This window comes from Oryx dammah, unplaced genomic scaffold (assembly GCF_014754425.2).
Source record: "Oryx dammah isolate SB20612 unplaced genomic scaffold, SCBI_Odam_1.1 HiC_scaffold_12, whole genome shotgun sequence".
NCBI classification, from domain to species: domain Eukaryota; kingdom Metazoa; phylum Chordata; class Mammalia; order Artiodactyla; family Bovidae; genus Oryx; species Oryx dammah.
This window is the reverse complement of record NW_024070196.1, coordinates 61,217,852-61,241,114: the sequence shown is the minus strand read 5'-3', so window position 1 is coordinate 61,241,114 and position 23,263 is coordinate 61,217,852. Positions and strand designations below refer to the sequence as shown.

At 41.0% G+C, this 23,263-nt stretch overlaps 1 protein-coding gene across 6 annotated transcripts in view; it reads right to left on the bottom strand.

The window, feature by feature from the left end:
- Positions 1 to 22,463, bottom strand: part of HECTD4 (HECT domain E3 ubiquitin protein ligase 4) — a 168,215-nt gene extending 145,752 nt beyond the window's left edge. For 5 of the 6 annotated variants that reach the window (XM_040250847.1, XM_040250848.1, XM_040250849.1 and 2 more), the window contains exon 1: positions 22,098 to 22,463. In XM_040250847.1, the coding sequence (XP_040106781.1) occupies positions 22,098 to 22,274 (177 nt within the window). In that variant the 5' untranslated portion in view covers positions 22,275 to 22,463. The remainder of the gene's footprint in view (positions 1 to 22,097) is intronic. The other variant, XM_040250851.1, reaches the window with a different exon arrangement.
- Between the last annotated feature and the right edge of the window lie 800 nt (positions 22,464 to 23,263).

Below are 23,263 nucleotides of genomic sequence, written 5' to 3'. Positions count from 1 at the left end.
AAGGCGTTCTCTCTAGCAATATTATCTTGACAGCTTTGCAGTTCTCAGGACCAGCGTGTGGTTTTGTTACAGTCAAGGAACAACTTAATAACAGGTGAGGGTTTCTTACTAGGAACCATTATAAGCTAATGAAATTTCCATTAATTTCCATTAATTCCAAACCTGGACTATTTCCTTAAAATCTAAACACAGTATGTGGGAGAATGGGCTTCCTTGGTGATTCAGTGGTAAAGTCCACCTGCCAGTGTAGGAGATGTGGGTTTGATCCCTTGGTCGGGAAGATTCCGTGGAGAAGAAAATGGCAACTCACTCCAGTATTCTTGCTGGGATAATCCTAAAACTGAAGGAGCCTGGTGGGTAACGGTCTCTCTGTGTGTGTTAGTTGCTCAGTTGTGTCCAACTCTTTGCAACCCCATAGACTGTAACCCGCCAGGCTTCTCTATTTCCCAGGCAATAATACTAGAGTGGGTTGCAATCCTCTCCTCCAGGGGATCATTCTGACCCAAGTACTGAACCCAGGTCTCTTGCATTGCAGGCAGATTCTTTACCATCTGAGACACCATGGAAGCATGAGTAACAGCCTATGGGCCACAAAAGAGTCAGACATGAAGCAAAGTAAACAACAATCTGGGAGAAAAGACTCTCCAATTATTAACCCACTTAGAGACTATTTAGTGTTTTCCAGCTCTGTCATAGAACATATTATACCACTACAAGAGTTCCAGTTTCTTCTCTTTCATATTTTCCAACACATAGCTTTTCCTTGAATTTCAACACGACTGCTAACAGAGATAAATTGAGTTATTTAAAAAAAAAAAACTACAACCAGATCCTCTCATGCATCAAAGCAAAATCCCAAAATAAATTCTAAATTTTGAAAAGTTAGGGTGAAAGAACGTTCATTTCCTGTCCTCCTAGGATCTACCTGCTTCTTAGTGACATTACAGAACTGTAACTTTTAAAATGTGAAGTAATCTTCACCTCATCAGCCAGACGTACCAAAATGTAACATGTGCTCAACAGGATTAGTAATGGTGGGTTTTTTTCCTGAAGTTCTTTAGCCTGACTCCTAAAAGACACAGAAAGAGAGGAAAACCTGGATGGTTATTCAAATGCTCCTAGTAAAACCAGGGAGTGACACTTCAAATCTCAAATCGTTCTAAGTCATCACTTCAAAAATACTCTCAAGCATGGTATATGCTGGTTACTTCAAATCCTAGCTCAGCTCAGACACCATGGATATTAATAATTTGATCTTTTAAAAGAGTGAAGTTTTGCCATTTGCACAACATGGATGGACTTGGAGGATGAAATAAGCCAGACAGAGAAAGAAAATTCTGTATGGTATCACCTATACACGTAATCTAAAAAAAATAAAACAAACTAATGACGAGAACAAAACAGAAGCAGACTCACAGACATAGAGAACAAACTGGTTCCCACTGGGGAGTGGGAAGTGGAAAGGGGCAACAGGGGATTAATAGGTGCTAAGTATTATGTATAAATTAAGCTATAAGAATATATTATACAGTATGGGGAATATAACCAATATTTTATAAGTATAAATAGACTATAACCTTTAAAAATTGTGAATCACTACATCATACACCTATATAAAATACTGCATGTCAACTACACTTCAATGTTTAAAAACAAAAAATAAATTAAAAAAAAAAAAAGATGTAACCAGGGGACTCCCTTGGTGGTCCAGTGTTAAGACTCCATGTTTCCAGTACAGGGGGTGTGGGTTCAACCCCTGGTAGGAGAACTAACATCCCACGTGCTGCATGGCACAGTCAAGAAATTTTTTAAAATAAATTAAAAAAAAAAAGAAAATTTGAGCCTTGTCGAAATAAAATTGAAACTCAAAACAAACATATTTGATCTGCCCTACAGAGCAAATATTTATTCTAACATTTAAATAAGCATAAGATTAAGAATGTTCCCAATAGGATTTTTTTAATGTGTCATTCCACTTCATTTTACGGACAAAGATTTATCCTATTACGTTATGTATATGGTATTACATGGAGGTAGATGGTACTGCCATGAAAAGAGCAATCCTTTAAGGTTTCTCAACATTCAAATAACTTTTTCAATTTGCCAAAATGAAATCTCATAAACCCAAGGGATTCATTTCTAAGGATTCTTGGTTATAAACAGAATTTTTAAAGGGGTGACATCTGAGGAGAATCACCTGACTTAGTCATTGACCTTTCTTTATCCTTAAATAGGGAGTGGCAATTTCAAGATCTTCAGTAATATGAAAAATGTCCCTCAAACTTGTAAACCAGGGTAAGCTAACAACCTCTGATACTCTATACTTACTATAAGCTCAACTACAATTTAATTCAATTAAAAAATCAGGACAAGACTAATTTCAAAATATAGTCAAGGATTGCTAAAAATAAATATAAAGGCTATCATATGTGGCATTCAATTGCTTCAAAATGGGAATGCCAAATAATATTACAACTGTGTACTTTCCAAAAGCTGAATGACGTGAGAAAACTGACAAAAGCCCCAGTGCTTCTCACTAGATCTTCTCCTTTTATCCAAGAAGATAATATATGTATACTGCCGTGACATATTCAAATATTTATGGATATGGCTTGCTACCAAAAAGTTTAAGTTCCTTCAACCTTGCTGAGCTGAGGGTTTAGTAGCACATTAAACATTATAAAGGAACTCCAAGAATCAGTGCAATTATGTATTACAGTTCTACCCTGTATAAATCTCTCTTCAAAGCACAGGCTAAATTTAAATAGGAAAAAAAACCCGAGTTACTTGTATTTGAAAACAAGCAATGTCAACTTTAATCACCTCATTTCTATAAAGTAATGTTTCATTTATCTACTACTCAGATCTCTAGCATCCTTACACAAAATAAATGCAAACTTTTACAAAACAAGGAAGCATTTGGTTTTTTGAGAGCCTGCTGCTGCTGCTGCTGCTGCTGCTAAGTCACTTCAGTCGTGTCCGACTCTGTGTGACCCCAGAGACGGCAGCCCACCAGGCTCCCCAGTCCCTGGGATTCTCCAGGCAAGAACACTGGAGTGGGTTGCCATTTCCTTTGAGAGCCTACTGTATGCCAAACATTATGTTAGATAATTCTATATCAGTTGCTTCTCAAACTATCTTGGGTGATCCCTGGGTCAGAAAGATCCTCTAGAGAAAGAAATGGCAACCTACTCCAGTATTTTTGCCTGAAAAGTCCCAAGGACAGAGGAGCCTGGTGGGCCACAGTCCAGAGGGTCCTAAAGGGTCCCAAAGGGTCGGACATGACTGAGCACAGGCGCACAATGTAGGACGAAAGTTTTGTAACAAAAAGTGAACAAAAAGTGAAAAAAGGCACAAAATGCAAGTCCCAAATGTTATTGTTACAGATATAAAACTAGTCTAGCAATCTGCTATGAAGTTTCTGAATGCTGACTCTCAGTTTCTGTACTTACCTTGTTGTTACATGTTGTTACAGGTAACAGTTCGTGTTATGTGGCCCACATTTAAATATGCAACCGTTTAATTTTTCAAAGTAATTTTCAAAAGTCTCCAAACTCTTAGTAATGATCACAACAGGCTAAAGGAACTCAGTGTCTTCTGAAAAAAAAAGCTAGATTAAATGATCTCAAGATCCTCTTCAGCCCCACACATCCTATGATTCTGAATGCTGAAGATGTGACATGACCAGCAAATAAAACCCTCACTGCCTAAAGACAGCCAATTCTGTCGCAGCAATGGAGTGACTAGACGAGGAAAGGCAATAAAGCAGGGCACTCAAAGCTGGAGCTCTGGAACAGCCCAGAGGGATGGAGTGGGGAGGGAAGTAGGAAGGGGGTTCAGGATGGGGGGACACACGACGTGCACCCGTGGCTGATTCATGTCGATGTATAACAAAAACCACCACAATATGTAAAGTAATTACCCTCCAATCAAAATAAATTCATTAAAAAAAAAAAGAGGAAAGGCAATAAACAGGGGGGAAGAGTAAGCTCAGAAAAAAGGAATAAGAATTTACTGGGAGGCAGATACTGACAGTGAGATGCAGCTGAGTAAGGATAAACACCAACCACAACAGCTTTTATCTGGGAGAATTCAGACGGGGTAGGGGCGGAGTGCAACTCTCCTACAAATTAGTCCCTAAAAATTGGACATTGTAAAAATTAAATCTAAGTCATGAAAAAATAAGCTTAAAATATAACCAAGAAATGGAAGTTTGGACAGGTGACAGAATGTTGGCTAGATGTGTGGGTTAACGCCAAAGTCTATTGGCTTAACCACTGGGCTCAACTTTTGTGTCTTCACATCCCCTGAAGACTCCTATATTTAGAAGTCCCAGATTTGTCACTGACTCAGTATACCACCATTCTTTAAATCCCAGAGGGTACCGTATTCTGCATAGCCCCATATATTAACGTGCCTTCTAAAAACAACAGGCAAGAGCCATACAACACAGTACTTTATACACATTTAAAAACCAGTCCTGCGCAAGATATATAGTTGCTTATCATGTAGGTGCCTGTCTGACTCCAGTAGCAGGCAGGGAGACATTTTAGCACCAAACAGAAATACTTAGAGGAAGATGAATCTGTAGACCAGAATTTGGGAGAACTGTTCTAGTTCTGGGTAACGCTATATGTCCCAATTATGTGGCATTACCACACAGTCCTGCAACCAGGGAACCTCTGAACAGGAAATCCTCTGTCTCCTTTGCCATGCATGGCCCTCAAAGCAGGGGTTTCTATCTCTGCTCTCTAGAACTGTGTTACACATTTGGTTGTTTGTATCTGTTTGAAAGATTCATTGTTTAAGTTGTTTCAAAGTTTTTCCCACTGGTCTGCTATCAGAGCTAAAGCTGCCCTTGGTAATATGGCTATCTTGGTTTTCTAATATGTTTAAGTTTTCTATGTTTTTCATACTCTAATATTCTCAAAAGCACCACCTCTATCTCCTTTGTGGATTGCTGCCTTGTAGAAGCTAATTTCATCCAGAGGGAAGAGCAAAGGTTCTGAAGAAGGGACCCACCAGCCTGACTTCGAGGAACACCAGGAGGCCCAGGTGGCTGCAGGGGAGTGAAAGAAAACAGGGGAGCCTAGTGGGAGCGGAAGTCCCAGGGAATCTGCTAGGCACCGGCTTGTATGTGTATTAAATATCTCTGTGGGCACCACTGGCTCCTGCCAGGGAAGAGAGGCTAGGAAGGAGACTTTCCCCTGGACTCCCTTTTGGCTAAGTCACTTCAGTCGTGTCCAACTCTGTGCAATCCCATAGATGGCAGCCCGCCAGGCTCCGCCGTCCCTGGATTCTCCAGGCAAGAACACTGGAGTGGGTTGCCATTTCCTTCTCCAATGCATGAAAGTGAAAAGTGAAAGTGAAATCGCTCAGTCGTGTCCAACTCTTAGTGACCCCCGGGACTGCAGCCTACCAGGCTCCTCCGTCCATGGGATTTTCCAGGCAAGAGTACTGGAGTGGGGTGCCATTGCCTTCTCCAAACTCCCTTTTGAACCCTAATAATTTTAAAACATGCGTTGCTTTCCTAAAATTTTTAATAAAGCACCTCATGAAGTCACAGACTTCACATGTAAATTTATATATTACATAATCAAAAACATGAACCTGACTATGCATATAAAAACACACAAGGAAACAATCCTATTAATTGATACAGTTACAGTATAGTTCTGAAGCCTCTCATTCTGACTTATGGTAAATAAATGTAGATGGTCATATATCTGTGTTGAAGCATACTTAAAACAGAAGAATCTCACTATTTATAAAAATCATTTCCCTAATTTAAAAAACTTTTTCAACAGAATTGGCTAAATATCCAACAATTGAGGAATGGGTACATAAATCACTGAATATCCATATAATGAAATACCATGCAGACTGTAGTATCTATGCAGGTATTAAAAATTATATTCTCAACAATACCGAAAGTTTTAGAGAAATGCCCCCCAAGTAACATCAATGTTAAGTGACAAAAGCAAGATACAAAATGCATATAAAATGAACCTGATTTCTTAAAATATCTCTGAAGTGTACATGCACAGAAAAAATTCTGAAGGGAAACACATGAAATTATAAATTAATCTCATCTCTAGGGCAATATTATTTTCTTCCTTACACTTTTTTTTATATCTTGCAAGTTTTCTAAAATTATAATATTTTAATTTTTTAAATATTGTAAGCATTTTATAATATTTTAAATAAAGTATGATTAGTAGCCTTATTATGCTAACTAGAAACTAAATCCTGTAAGATAACTTTTGTGACAGTTCAGTCATCAAGGCACCACTGCCACTCAATAAAAGCTGATAAATGGTCATAGTTGAATGAAAAGCCTGAAAAATAAACAAAAAAAGCCTCTATGTGGAAATGTTCAAAATAAACACAATAATGCTCAAGTTCACTACCTAACCACAGAACAACTAAGTTAAATAAAAATTCATTCAAATTCATTAAGAGTTTTAGAATTATGAGCAAAGCAAGGTATTATTAACTCCCTTTAATCTAGCTGTTTTCAGATATCTCTTGTGAAGTGAAAGTCGCTCAGCATGTTCAACTCTTGGCAACCCCATGGACTATACAGTCCATGGAATTCTCCAGGCCAGAATACTGGAGTGGGTAGCCTTTCCGTTTTCCAGGGGATCTTCCCAACCCAGAGATTGAACCCAGGTCTCCCGCATTGCAGGTGGATTCTTTACCAGTTGAGCCACAAAGGAAGCCCCAAAATACTGGAGTGGGTAGCCTTTCCCTTCTCCAGGGGATCTTCCTGACCCAGGAATCAAGCTGGGATCTCCTGCACTGCAGGTGGATTCTTTACCAACTGAGCTATCAGGGATATCAGGGAAGCTGATAGCAGGGAAGAGATTCAGAAACCTCTTGCGAATGCATTATTCCTATGAAAAACTGCATTGTACTCTACACAAAATGAAAGATGTTAACCATCATATTATCCATATTCCAGCATTACCAACATGTATTACAACTGCTGGAATGTGTTCAATCTTCTTATCTAAAATGCAAAGCACAACCACAATTAAAATTCCTTAAGTCTCACCTGAACTATTACTTCAGTTCATCAAAAATAACTACCTATTCTTATCTTATTCTCTATTAATGAATTTTTCCTTACCTGTGTCCTCAACTCGTGATGGTGGTAGTGGTTTTGTTGCTAAATTGTGTCCAACTCGGGCAACCCCATGGACTATGGCCCACCAGGCTCCTCTCTCCATGGGATTTCCCAGGCAATAGTACTGGAATGGGTTGCCATTTCCTTCTCCAGGGGATCTTCCTGACTCCAGGACTGAACCTAGGTCTCCTGCATTGCAGGTGGTCTCCTACATTGCAGGCAGAGTCTTTACAACTGAGCCACCTTCATTAAATCACACTTTTTCACACATTTCAAATGCACTTTTTAAAATTCAGTTCAATCAATATCCACTTTTGGAGCGGCTGCTATATTAGTAGGTACTTGATGTACAATATGAAATGGCTGTTCTCAAAGAGCTTATAGTAAGATAACTTTTACATAAAGCAGTGCTACAGAGATACAGAAGAGCGTGTGACTACCTCTAACCATAGGCATCATGAAAATTTCATGGACGAGTAGCACTTGATCTGCCCCTTGAAGGATAAAGAGTAGGGTGTCAAAGGTGAAGATGGGGTACCCCAGGGCAATGGAACCACATGACCCAAGACTGTAGGAGTAAATGTGGTCAATTTATAAAATATGGGGGAAGGCAGGGCAAGTATTAATGATACAAGACTGGAAAGCTAGATGGAGCCAAGACATAGATATGTTGAATTATTATTTTATTTTGTAGGAAATGGGAAGCTGCTGAAGATTTGAGCAAGGAGGTAACATAACTGTGCTTTAGGAAGATTACTCTGGCAGCCTGTGTAAGCTGTGCTATGTAGTTATTATTTAAAATAGCTGCCATTAACTCCTGTCTCAGAGATAATAGGTTATTAGGATCAAGGGCTACCTAAAGCAGAGTTATAGTGGAAAATCGCTCAAGAAATGAAACAGAGTCCTGCTGCTGCTAAGTCACTTCAGTCGTGTCAGACTCTGTGCGACCCCATAGACGGTCTCCTACCAGGCTCCTCTGTCCCTGGGATTTTCCAGGCAAGAACACTGGAGTGGGTTGCCATTTCCTTCTCCAGTGCATGAAAGTGAAAAGTGAAAGGGAAGTCGCTCAGTCGTGTCCGACTCTTAGCAACCCCATGGACTGCGGTCTACCAGGCTCCTCCGTCCATGGGATTTTCCAGGCAAGAGTACTGGAGTAGGGTGTCATTGCCTTCTCCGAACTAATTATATTACCTTGGACAAATCATTTCACTTCTCTTAGTCTTTTTTCCTAAAATAATAAATATCTCCTCTACTGTCTCATGAAGCCACTGAAAGGATGAAATGAAAATATTATGTATGGAAGGCCCCGGAAAGCTTGCTGGCCATAAGGTCTCTGTCACAAACACTCAATTCTTCCTTGTAGCACGAAGGCAGATACTACATAGAGAATGGACTGGGTATGTTCCAATTAAACTTTATTTATAATGACAGCTGGATATGGCCATGGGGGCCATAGTTGGCTGACCTATGTATACAGAAGCACTGTCCAATAGGTGGAACACATATGGAATTTAATATTTTGCCAGCAGCCACATTTAAGAAGGTAAAAAGAAATTGATGAAATGAATTTAGTATATTTTAATTTAAATAATATATTTATTGAATCCAAAATACTATCATTTCTACGTTTAATCCATTTAGATGTTATTAGGGAGATATTTTGGGCTTCCCTGGTGGCTTAGCTGTAAAGAATCTGCCTGCCAATCCAAGAGACACAGGTACGATCCCTGGGTTGGGAAGATCCCCTGGAGAAGGAAATAGCAACCCACTCCAGTATTCTTGCCTGGGAAATCCCATGGACAGACCCTGGTGGGCTACGGTGACTGGGGTTGCAAAGAGACAGACACAACTTAGCAACTAAACAACAGCAAAGGGAGATATTTTACAACTTTTTTGGATGAATCTTCAAAATCTGATGTGTTTTTTACACCTGCAACACACTTCACTCTGACTAGCCACATTTGCAGTGCTCAATAACCACATGTGGGTAGTAGCCACATGTCCCTCCCGGACAGCATAGTTCTGGAGGTTATTTAAGTAAAACTGCTAAACTTTGACAATACAAGCATAAAATAACACTTTGAACCATAAAAGAAACCACAATCACATAACTGTACTCTACAGAGATGAAAATAAATGATTTTTAAGCTTAAAAAAATAATGTTCTCCTGGGATACCAATAGTTACTGGTTGAGGCCATTTGTTTAAAATGGTTCATTATTAGCAGTATAAGATACCAATATAAAGTATGTTGATTAATTTTTATTTCCATAGTTTCTGTTGATCAACATTCTCCCCACATAAGGGGGAAAAAACCCAAAATATTTGGTTAACAAAAAATTGTTCTATTTCAAAAGAACTGCTTGTCATTTTTTAGCAAGTATTCAATTTTCTTTTTTAAAAAAGTTTCCTTTTTTAATGGTACCATATTTAGCAAATGGGCAAAAATCAGATCACCCAGGAAAATTATTATAGCTAAAAGCTTACAATTAGCAGGTAATGGAAAAAACTAGGAGATTAACATTTGAAACCACAGAAAACATTAAGGATTTTCCAACATGTGGTCACTTTTATTTCAAACAATTGCAAACTGTGCTGGTCTTCAATAAACTGTGACCAAAAAGGGAGAGATGCTGGCAGAAAGACAGTCTATCTCTGGATGGCTTTTAACCCTCACATGTTTGGTGATGCCAATAACCCTTCTCAGGTAACATTTTTAAATGCATAAAACAAAACAAATGGAATTATAAAAAACCAATTACAGTATACTAAAATACAGTTACCAAAATACTTTAAGAAACAAACCTGTGATATCAGAAACTTCATTATTAGTTCATACATTGGAATAACAAGATCTAACACTTGTCATAATTTCCAACTGGTGGTGAGGCAAGCATAAACAATACTTCAAGATATGTTCAACAACCGTAACAGCAATATGATTTGGAAATATTCATGATTTCTATGGACTTCCTTGGCGGCTCAGTGGTAAAGAATCTGCCTGCCAGTGCAGGAGACTCAGGTTTGATCCCTGGATTGGGAAGGTCCCCTGGAGAAGAAAATGGTAACCCACTCCAGTATTCTTGCCTGGAGAATTCCATGGACAGAGGAGCCTGGCGGGGTCACAGAGTCGGACACGACTGAGTGACTAAACAACAACCGCTTACAAGGTCACAGGTACTGCCAATACTAGGGTTTGTTGACTCCATTCATAACCGAAGGAAATGCTGGGGAAGTGGGTGGGAGGGAGGCTTTAGAGGAAGGCAATATATATATACACATATATATGTATATATATAGTTATGACTGTTCACGTTGTTGTACGGCAAAAACCAACACAACATTGTAGAGCAATTATCCTCCAATTAAAAATTAAATTTAAAAAAGAAGGAAATGCTGAGTTCTAGCTAAAGGTATGAGTAAATAAAGATATAATTTTCCCCATACAAGTTCATGGGACTCCCCCCTCCCCCATTGAATTCTATTCAGGTTCGGAATCCCTTTCCCCTGAGGGAAAGCAAACTTTTATTATAAGCTCATTAAAAAAAAGACAAAAAAAACTTCCTTCAAAGTTCCCCAAATGTATATTTACCTTTCTACCACATATTTTGCTCCTTTTCAGATTAAATAAACCAGTAGTTGTCTTTCAGCCACACCACCACTGGATAATCAGGAAAGAATTCATATCAAGAACTAAAAAAGGTAATTACTCTATTAGAGGCCATTGTTTTGATAAAAATATGCTGACACAGATTCTCCTTTAACATTCTTAATGATTTATCTCACAAGTAAGAAAAGCAAATATATCTAAAGACAGGAGGTCCAGATTTTCTAATCTGTCCTATAAATAGCTATACCTTTTATATTAGACTTCGTTCATTTGAAATCAGTCATGCAAACTACAGAGCTCAAAGAAAATATAGAAAACCCAGAAAAGGTCCATTACAATACAAGTTGAAAGTTCATATCGATATTTTGTTGGTATAAAACCACCACTTGAACCATGAATCTGTAGTTATTAGGGTTGCTAAACCTACAATTTGCATAAAATAGCCTGCAAATACCATATCTCTTTATTGTTAATCTAAAATTGCTACACACTGTGCTCTGAACTAATAATTCAGTCAACTGCAGGTTTCAGTAGAAACACCAGGGATTCAAGTGTGTCCACTTGAAAGTGTCCCATCATGGAACATTAATTAATTATTCTACAACTGTGCTTTAATAGCACTTCATAAACTCAAAGCTCCACACAAATATTCAACATTACTGGGAGAGGAATCATATAGCACTATATTAAATAAAAATCTCCTTCAATTATAACTGCTAATAACAATGGGTTGCAGAAACACACTTTGTTGTTGTTGCTGCTTTTCCTTTTTTAATTTTATTTCTTATTGAAGTATAGTTGATTGAAACATACTTTTAAGTTACCACAAATTAGCAATTTACCAAATTTTGTCGATAACACTCAAAAAAAAAAGAAAAGAAAAGAAAATTACACTCCAAACATTAAAAATTTTTTGGATTTACAATAATATATATAAATGTGAATTTAAGAAGAAACTACTAAAAAGAGTTAATATGGCTATTTCTGGATAGTGCAATCAAAGGATATTTCTTTTCTCTCTTATACCTTTAGAACTCCCTTCAATTTCTATGACATCCATGTATTACTTCTTTATAATCAAAAGTTTTGATAGCATAAAAATATAATGAACTTACTATCAATTATTTTCCATACAGGTTAAAAAAAGAGAATTACTCCTTATATTGGCATGTACGAGAGAAAAATTTAAGACAATCTGAGTCCAGACAGTCTGCCTAACAGCTACTACGCCCTCTGCACTCACTGGAGGCCACTGCATCTCCCCCCAGGGTGGGCAGCTCCTTGCCTCTGCTGGCCTCTGGCAGCATCCCTAGACCACCAGAATACACAGCTGGTGCTCTCGCCTGCCCATATATGGACAGAGTCTGTATTCACTGGATTACTGACTAACATGAGTACATGCCAGGAGCTGAAGGCAATCAAGCCACCAGAGAAGTTCTCTGAAGTGAAGTGATAACAGCTAGGCAACCTCACAGAAAACTCGGGCTTCTTTCAGCTGACTAGGATTTGGCACGCATGTGCAGGTACCCAGTTACACCTATTGGACTCATCTTTGGGAGCAAAAGCCACTGGCTTAAGCAAATGATAAATTTAAGCAAATCCATATGTTCTACAAGGGTGTGAGGAAAAGAGGCCTATCAGAAGCCCTGTTCTTTGGGTGCAAGAACTGGGATAGCCACTCTGGAGAGCAACTTGGCAGTATCTATTCTAATTTAAAATGGTCACCTGTGACTCAGCAATTCTACTTCTCAGAAACTGCTCTAGAGAAATACTCCCACATGTGCACAAACAGGCATACAAGGATGTCCGCTGAAGGATCATTTCCGCATGTTTGTTTACATATTTACTTGGCTGCACCATGTCTCAGTCACAGCACTCAGGATCAGCATATGGGATTTAGTTCCCTGACCAGGGACCGAACCCAGATCCCCTAAACTGGGAGTGTGGAGTTTTAGCCACTAGACCACCAGGGAAGTCCCTGAAGGACTGTTTTAAAGAGAGAAAAACTGAATTCAAACAAACAAAAAATACTCATTGTGGGAAGCCAAGTAATGAACTGCCCTCAAGATGTCCACACCCTAATCCCTCAAACTGGTGAATGTGACCTTAGAGGGCAAAAGGGACTTCGCAGATGGGACTAAATCAGGACCCCGAGATGGGGAAATTACTCTGAATTATCTGGGTGGGCTCTAAATGTGATCACAAGGGACCTTGTAAAAGGGAAGGAGTCAGTCAGAGCAGAAGGCAGGATGACAGATCAGAGACAAGGGTGATGTGCTTTCAAGTTTCGACGAAGAAGCCACAAGCCAAGGAATACAGGCGCCCACTAGAAACAGTGAAAAAGGCCAGGGAATGCATCCTCCCATAGAACCTCTAAAAGGAAGCAGATCTGTCAACACCTGACTTTAACTCAAGGTGACTCATTTAGGACTTCTGATCTCCAGAAATGTAATAGGTAAGTTTGTATTGTTTTAAGCCACTAAGTTTGTAATAACGTGTTAGCATAGCAACAGGAAACTAACACACCCGTCAACAGAGGAACTGCTAAAAAAACTATGGTATTTCTGGAGTCTTGTGCAGCACTTTAAAAAATGTGGTAGATCTATATATATGGAGACACAGAAAACCAAAACATTGAGTTGTTTTTTTTTTAAGAAGTGAGTTATACAAAGATATGTCTAGCATCAAATCTTTCATGCAAAAAAGAAAAATAATAAAAAGTGTCATGTATACACACACACAAACATACACATTCAACAATGGTCTTGAAAAGTATATTAAAAAATTATCATTGTCTTAACTGAGCTGGGGAGTAGATGAAGACAGGATTAGTGATGGTAGTCAAAAGGAACTTCAGTTTCCCCTGCATTTTTTATAAGAATGTATTCATGTGCTCGTTTTTAAAAATATAATGAACACATAAAAATGTTAAAAATGCAGGATAAAAGTAATAGTTATACAATTTCTGCAGGTTTCTCTCCTTTCGAAGTAATTATGCATTCGTCCCATAGTTGATCACCTGCTGTTATTTACATTTGTCTACAACCACTGACTAAACATCTTGCAAAGCAGACTACACTCCTTATGTTCACCCCACCACCACCATTGTAAAAACAATCCAGAAAGAGGGGCAAAGGGGAGAGAGAGCATGGAGTATATGCAGGAACTGACAGTCCCTTTATAGTGATCACCACAGGCACCTCACCAGACTTAGGAAAGAACAGGTGCATGACAATTCACCCAGCAGCCCTGGTGGTATTTTGTGATAGCCAATATGGAAGCCAAGAAGACAGATAATAATCAGAACTGATTTATTTAGCAAAAGCCTGGGCATACAATGAATGAAGACTATTATCTCATCTGCCAGCCAGATTCCAAACAAACTGGGAAGAAAGAATATTCCAAAGGGATCATAAACACACCAAAAAAGCACTATACCCACTATTCACTACTAGGAAAAAAAAATGTTGATGGGATAGTTTTGCTTTCATATACAATAGGCAGTTAATTTAATATACATAAAATAACTTCAGCAGCATAGCACCTTCCAAAGAGAATGTATACACTGTAAGTACATAATCACATCCACCCTTATTTAATCCTTACATTAGCCCTATTATTATCTCCCTAGTACAGATGACTAGGCAGTCTAACAATGGTTTTCAAGCCTCGACCCTGGGCTGGAATCAGACAGATCTATTTCAGCCTCAACATTACTAGTAACTGTATGACCTTCCTCAAGTGACTTCATTTCTGTGCTATGGCTTCCTTATTTGTAAAATAAATGACAATAATACCAACCTCATAAAGTCTCAGTGAGGATTAAATGAGATAGTGGGTGGGAAGTGCTTAGCACAGAGCCTGGCCTGCAATATGCTGACACTGTCGTCCTCCTGGTGGCAGAGGCGGTGACGATGGTGACAGAGATGTTGCAGTGGAAGAAATCAGGGATGAGCAAAGGTAACTGAACTTGCCCAAGGTCACGCAGCTAGTAAGAGTGCAGAGCTGGAATTTCAATCCCAGTCTGACTCTCTGAATCTGATTTTAACCTCTAGGCAATACTACCTCCCAAGGTCTTCAGGTACTTCATCCTAACTTTGTAGCTAGCCAGCCAGGCCTGAGAATGTTTTTTTTAATTCAAGTATAGCTGATTTACAATGTTGTACTAATTTCTGCTGTACCACAAAGTGACTGAGTTATACACGTGTAAACATTCCTTTTTATATTCTTTCACCTGAGAACTTCTGAGACATTTGCTGAACTGAAAGAACTGTACCAAAATTCAGTGACTCTTATTCCAGTGCTCATTAAATACCTGATAATTAATTCTTGGTGAACAAAGGTAGTTTATTCATTTACTCATTAACTCTTCCAAATCTAGAATTTGAATTTCTCTAAAAGTACATAAACACTTTCCAAAGATTTCTGACCAAAGGATAAACAGGTGGTAGTATCCTCCTAGGAGAATAGATCAACATTTATGAATTTAAATATCATCTCAAAGATTTTACTTGAGTGTAATATAAGTATTCAAAGCCTTGTCTATTTCAGGTGACCACCTCCAAGCCCAAAATGTTCCTTCCCTTATATGACAGGACAAAACCAAATCAAAGAGCTATTTAGTCTTTTTTGCTTCCTGCTGCTGTTGCTGCGTTGCTTCAGTCGTGTCCGACTCTGTGTGACCCCACAGACAGCAGCCCACTAGGCTCCCCCATCCCTGGGATTCTCCAGGCAAGAACACTGGAGTGGGTTGCCATTTCCTCCTTCTCCAATGCATGAAAGTGAAAAGGGAAAGTAAAGTCGCTCAGTCGTGGCCGACTCTTAGCAACCCCATGGACTGCAGCTTACCAGGCTTCTCCGTCCATGGGATTTTCCAGGCAAGAGAGTACTGGAGTGGGTTGCCATTGCCTTCTCCGTTTTCACTTCCTAAATAATATCAAAAAAGTATTCTGGACTTCCATGGGTTTTGTTTTATTGAAGTATAACTGGCATACAATAAACTACACAAATTTAAAGTGTACAATTTGAAGAGTTTTGACATATGTACACATACAACATGAAATCATCACAATCAAAATAGGGAACATTACTATCAGCCCAAAAATCTCCTCATGGACCTTTGTAATCCTTTCTCCCAACCCTTCCTGCCTGTCTCCATCCCCAGGCAACCACTGATCTGCTTTCTGTAACTACAGATTAGTTTACATTTCCTAGAATGTCATATACATCTTACAGTGTGCACTCTTGTAAGACTGGGTTCTTCCACTCAGCATAAATCCATGTTGTCAGTATCAACAGCTCATTCATTTTTATTGCTGAGCAGTATTCCATTATATGGGTATACCACATCTGTTTACCTATTCACTTGTTGATGGATGTTTTTATTATTTCCAGTTTTTGGCAATCACAAATAAAGCTGCCCTGAACATACATGTTGAAGTCTTTGAATGGTGTTGGGGGTTGGGTTGGCGATGAAGAAAGGGGTCCTAATAAACAAACACAATGAAAAATGAGAAACACTAAGCAAAATGCTTGGGTTCAAAATTATACAGAGTAAAAAATATCTTGGCTACCTTGAGCAAGTCAGTTAGTATCTCTACCAACACCCATATGTATGCCGCTTGTCCCCACTTGGAGTTTGTAAAGTAAAATGTGACAGGAGGCTGAAATCTTTTGGAACTCCCACAAAGAAACTGAGACTCGGGTTCGATCCCTGGGTTGGGAAGATCCCCTGGAGAAGGAAAAGGCAACCCCCTCCAGTACCCTTGCCTGGAGAATTCCATGAATGGAGAACCCTGGTAGGCTACAGTCCATGGGGTCGAAATGAATCAGAACTGATGCTTTTTCCTTGTAAATTTCCTTTCGTTTAGAAGGACTAATGTACTATGAAATGTAATGCAAAATATTTTGAGTTCAGTAATATTTGAGTTGTCATTTTTGAGCTATTGCTTTTTTATTTCTCTTAAATTTATATTTATTTCAACACTTAAAAATAACTTCTGCATGCTTTCACTTTTTGCCAACAACATAAAATGAAATACAGATGGCTATTTTCAGGGGCTTCCCTGGTGGCTCCGTGGTAAAGAATTCACCTGCCAGTGCAGGAGACGTGAGTTTGATCCCTGGGTTGGGAAGATCCCCTGGAGGAGGGAATGGCACCCCAGGCCAGTACTCTTGCTGGGAAATCCCACAGACAGACAAGCCCGGCAGGCTACAGTCCACGGGGTCCCAAAAGAGTTGGACAGGACTTAGTGACTAAACAACAGCTATTTCAGAGGCCAAGAAAGAGCTTCACTCTGCATCTTTAATTCACTCAGAGAAAATTCAGAGTTCCTATCTACCAGGCCCTACTTGATCTGCAGCTCCCACCTCCATCCAATCATTCATTCTCCTCTCCCCCGTTGCTTCCTGGGCTCAGAGATCCACACTAAGGATGCTAACGCTGCTTCCCTCTCAGTGACTTGACTCTTGCTGTTCTCTGTCTGGGATGCGCTTCCTCTATTAGCTATATGGTACACTCTCACTACGCCAAAGCCTTTGACTGTGTGGATCACAACAAACTGTGGAAAATTCTTCAAGAGATGGGAATATCAGACCACCTTACTGGCCTCCTCAGAAATTTGTATGCAGGTCAAGAAGCAACAGTTAGAACCGGACATGGAACAGACTGGTTTCAAATTGGGAAAGGAGTACATCAAGACTGTATATTGTCACCCTGTTTATTTAACTTATATGCAAAGTACATCATGTGAAATGCTAGGCTGGATGAAGCACAAGCTGGAATCAAGAATGCCGGGAGAAATATCAATAACCCCAGATATATAGATGATACCACCCTTATGGCAGAAAGGGAAGAGGAACTAAAGAGCCTCTTGATGAACGTGAAAGAGGACAGTGAAAAAGCTGGCTTAAAACTCAACATTTAAAAAACGAAGATCATGGCATCTGGCCCCCTCACTTCATGGCAAATAGTGGGGAAACAATGGAAACTGTGACAGATTTTATTATCTTGGGCACCAAAATCACTGCAGATGGTGACTGCAGCCATGAAATTAAAAGACGCTTGCTCCTTGGAAGAAAATCTATGACCAACCTAGAGAGCATATTAAAAAGCAGAGACATTACTTTGCTGACAAAGGTCCATCTGGTCAAAGCTATGGTTTTTCCAGTAGTCATAAATGGATGTTGAGAGTTGGACCATAAAGAAAGCTAAGCTCTGAAGAATTAATACTTTTGAACTGTGGTGTTGGGGAAGCCTCTTGAGAGTCCCTTGGACAGCAAGAACAAACCAGTCAATCCTAAAGGAAATCAACCCTGAATATTCACTGGAAGGACTGATGCTGAAGCTGAAGCTCCAAAACTTTGGCCACCTGATGTGAAGAACTGACTTCTTAGCAAAGACCCTGATGTGGGGAAAGTTTGAAGGCAGGAGGAGAAGGGAATGACAGAGGATGAGATGATTGGATGGAATCACCGACTCGATTGAGCAAGCTCCGGGAGTTGATGGAGAGGGAAGCTTGCCATGCTGCAGTCCATGGGGCTGCAAAGAGCCGGACATGACTGAACAACTGAACTAAACTGACACTCTCACTTCTTTCAGGTCTCAAATGCCATCCCAGGCTTTCCTCTCTTGCCCACTGCATGTAAAATAGAGCCCTCCCCCTATCCCCATTATCCCCATTACCCTCCATCCGTCTTACCCAGCTACACTTTTCTCCATAGCACTTATCATTTGACATAATGTATACACGTCTTACGTTTAACAATATTTGTTATTGTCTATATCCCCCACTAAAATAAAAGCTTTTTTAAGAACAAGGATTTTATCTACCCCCTGCTATGCTCACCTCACAACAGTAGGCTCAGCTTACCTCTGAATTCCACAAACACTTGAATGAATTTGATTAAACACTATTTACTGAAAAATAAACAAACCAACAACAACAAAAAAACCCTTCTGTTTAGAATTCACAGGGAAGAAAAATTTTTTTAATTCAAATGCCCTGCTACTGCTTAAATTAAAATGCTAAGTTAATGCTGATCTACTTTTCAGGATGGGTTCTTTTTTCAGATTGACATTTAACTTTAAGCTACACTTACAGATGAAAAGAACACTGGAATTTAAAGACAGGAAAGCCAGAGTCTAGTCATTTGCCTTGCCATAACTAGCTATGTTGTTGTTGTTCAGTCGCCCAGTAGTATCCGAATCTTTGCGACCCCCTAGACTGCAGCACGCCAGACCTCCCTGTCCCTCACCATCTCCTAAAGTTTGCCCAAGTGCATGTCCATTGCATCTGTGATGCTATCCAGCCATCTCATCCTCTGATGCCCTCCTCTCCTTCTGCCCTCAATCTTTCCCGGCATCAGAGACTAGCTTACTCCCAGCCAAAACCTTTTCTTATCTCAGATAACTTCTCTCTAAAATGAGGGGAAGGAAATTCCCTGCCTGTGCGATGTAGGGCTCTGTGTTCTCACTGCTGAGAGGCCTTGGTTCAATCCCTGGTCAGAGAACTAGGATCCCACAAGCCACACGGTATGTCCAAAATACATAACGTTTTTAAAAAATGAGATTGGTGTTTGACAGAAAACAACAAAATTCTGTAAAGCAACTATCCTTCAATTAAAAATAAGTTTTAAAAATGAGATTGGTTTAAAAATTTTTTTTTCAATAAAATGAGAGAAACAAATATCTCTAAGGTTCCTCCTAAAATTCTGAGACTCTGTTACAGCTAGTGCAGTCTTATGAAAGTTGCCAATCATAATCACTTAATTCAGTTTGAATCTCATCTTTCTAATCCAAAATTGAATGATTCTATATAACTATAAAATCCTGTAAAAATCGGTCATTTTACCCAGGTGTCCATTAGAAGGTGTGGCCTGGAAGAATATCCTACATAGGGGTGGCAGCATTTCAAAAGTTAGGTGTTTTGTTTTGTATTTACCTAGCTGCTCCATGTCTTAGTTGAGGCATGTGGGAGCTAGTTCTCTGACCAAGGATTGAACCTGGGTTCTCTACATTAGGAGTGCAGAGCTCTGGCCACTGCCTGCCAGGGAAGTCTCCAAAAGCTAGTTTTTAAAAAGTTAATGAACCTCTAATCTTCCTCAAAAATAAAAACAATAAGTCACCAGAAAGGAAATAAAGATATCTGTTTATTACCCTATCTTTAACCAGTTATTGAATTTAAAATAATTACAAACCTGAGCATCATTCATATATGATTAGTAGCAGGTATGTTTGAGACCAAATAGAGCTGATTAATGTCAGGCTCTCTTTTCCAGTTATGTGATCCTGAGCAAATTGCATACCTGCTCTGCAGTTTACTTGCCTCATCTGTACACGGATACAATATTTACAACTGTTAAAACAGGTAACAATATTTAGCTACCAGTATCCTTTTTTAAAAAAACCAAGATCCCTTTGAGAATTTAATAAATGCTTGACACATATGACATACTTAATCAACATTATTATTATTAAATAAATAAATGTGAATACACCCACACAAAACACAAATCTAACAAAACATTCTTAGCTGCTTCTCCTGATACTATGTTGCCTGTATCACACATGGAAAGAAATGAAAAAAGTTCTGACTATAGTCAGAAATGTTTATCACCCATACACATATTGGTTTCTGAGAGGTCAGACAACAAAAACATGTTTAAGAGTTTAAAAAAAACCTTCCAGGCCAGAGAGGTTCTTTCTTTTAAAATCATTCTTCTGTGGAAATACCTGGCAAATACTCAGTACATTTATACAGTGAACATCTTAGGAAAGCCAACTTCACGTATTTTTAATGGAGCCTACACTTTTTAATCCTAAAAATAAATAAACTACATACATATAAAAATTTTGGATCTGTGAACTTAGTCTTGAGGAACAAAGAGCTTTCCATATTTCACCTACAAGAGAGCCAATTAAATCCAAAGATTCCACCATCATAACATAATGCCCCTTGAGCTTTCAAGCAGATAAGACACTCAGACACACCTTGCTTTTTATAGAAAAGGCCCAAATGAGACATGATAAACCTCTAATTCCATGTTAGGAATTCCCTATCAATATGCACATGCCTTTTTTTGGTAGCTAGACTGTAAAATAAGTCATTAGGAGTTCACAGTGGAAATGCTGCAACCTCAACCTCGAATCCAGACACAAAAATACAGAGGACGGTATTCCCATCTCAGACACATCCAAATGTCTCAGCCAACGGGATCCCGTCACTGCCCTTTCCAGAAACACACAGTAATGGGGTTTAATCCGTTTCTATAAATGTTCGTTGTGTTGAAAGCCAAAGTGCCTGCAAAACCGCAAAACACAAAAAGATTCCTCGCATTCCGTTTATAGCCAACAGACAGGCCAGCCTCTCTACGCCCTACCCCTGAGAGTCCTCCTTGCGACAATAAGAATTTCGTGCCACCGGATGCTTCCTACACGTCAAAATGTCATCCCGCAAAGTGGAGGTGGGGAGGGAGCAGTGCCTGGATCAACCGATCTTGCCAGAGCTCCCACCCCGGGGCAAACACGGGAACCAAGTGAAGTCGGTGCAAAGTTCCCATCCATCCAGCATATTTGGTTTCCTTCTGCCCCCAAACCCAGCGGCACAACTGCTGAGATTTGCTTTTGCACCTGCCACGGCTTCTAAGCCTGGGCTTCTCCTTGACCCCCGAGATCACAGATAAGGCCGTGCGGCCTAAAACGTTCATGACCCTTGCGGAGAGCGCATTGAGGACCGCCGCAGCATCCCCCTTCGCTGTCCACACAGCCAGCTTGCTTCCCTGACAAAGGCCCCGTGCCAATCCCCGGCACGACACACAGTAGTTGCTGGAATGCCTATCACCGACTGGCAGCTGCCACTACCTTCTCCCGAGAAAAATAAACAACACACACACGCACACGCGCACACACACACACACACACAGCACTAGGGTATAACAACACGGCGGGAGATGTAAAGCATTAAAATTAAAAAGACCCCAAAGCTAAGCAGCCTGGGTGTGCCCTGGAAGTGCGTCCGAGGGGCCCGTGGGGGAGGGGAGATAGGGCCCGGGAGGCGGCGGCGGCTCCTCTGGGGCGTGAAGGCCGAGCCGGGTGATGGTCTAATAAAATGCTGGGAGTCGGAATGTTCAAAATGAAACCACAAATGAAATCCCCGGCGGGCCTGAGGCCCCGGGTGGTCTGCAGACCAGCGGCGCGGCCCGCACCTGCCTGCCCAGCGCCCACCCACACACACACCTGCCAGGGCAGCCCTCTGGGGCCCTCGGGGTCCGGGGTGAAGCGGAAGGAAGGCCCGACCCTAGGGGTGCGGGCCGGGAGGGCTAATCTGATGGCGGAGGCCAGGGGGCAGCCTCGCTCACCTCTAGGTCAGTGTCGGCGGCCTCCGGGGCCCCGAGGATCTCGCTGGGCAGCTCGGCCAGGTCGGTGACCCGGATCAGCCCGTCGTGCAGGAAGATGGTCTCCTCCTTCACCGAGAGCCACTGCGCCGAGTCCGCGGCCGCAGCCGCCGCAGCCGCCGCGGCCGCCGACGAGCCCATGGCCCCGGCTGAGGGGTTGGCTGTGAGGAGCAGCCGCTCGGCTCGGCGAGATGCGAGCAGGAGCCGCCGAGTTCATCAGTCCATGGCAGCAGCCGCCGCGCAGCCTGCAGCGCCTCACTCGCCGCCTCGACCGTGCAGCTCCGCCCTAGGAGGTCCGAGCTGCCATCCTCCCACCCCTGGCCCCGGAGACCCCGGCCCCGCCGCCACCGCCGCTGCCACCGCCGCTGCCGCCGCCCTGAGGAACAGGATCCGCCTCTGCCGCTAGGCAGCCAACTGTCAGTGAGGCGCCATGTTGGGGGCGGGGCTCCCGGCATGCCCCGCGGAGCGGACAATACCGGCCCCGCCCACTCATCTGGCCCCGCCCACCCACAGAAGCCCCGGGGACAGCCAGGTTGGCTGCATCTTTGCCTAGCCTTTTTCTGCATCTTGCCCTCACAGTGACCTCCCACGTCCTTTACACTTCCAGGGCGCCCTACGTCTGCATTACTCCAGGAGAAGAGGGCAGCCTTCCTCTACTCTCCTCCCCTCTGCTCATGTGTGCACCCCTCTCTCTCTGGCCTGAGTCCCACCGTGGGCACCTGGGCAGACACATGGAAGTTCACGGGCTGCTTGCACGTTTAAATAAGATATATGCAAAAATATGGCTCACAGTAGGTGCTGAAGTTTGTTCATAAGCACTTGGTCGAAACGCACAGTAGGTGCTACATATTCACCACAAATTCTTGTACCCAATAAGCACTCAAAATCTGGTGAAAATAAAGCACTAGTCACAATGTCTGGTGTCTGGCCCTTAATAAATGCTCCAAGAGGGAGTTAAAATTATTCTTATATTCTATCACTATTCAACACTGATTGACATACACCTTAAAAATACGCCAGCCATCCCACTTTTATTAAAAGAAGAAAGGAAAGAACTATGTATTTAGAGAAAAATGTGTGGGTGACTATGTACTAAATTGTTAATATGAATTGCCACACAGAGCAGGACT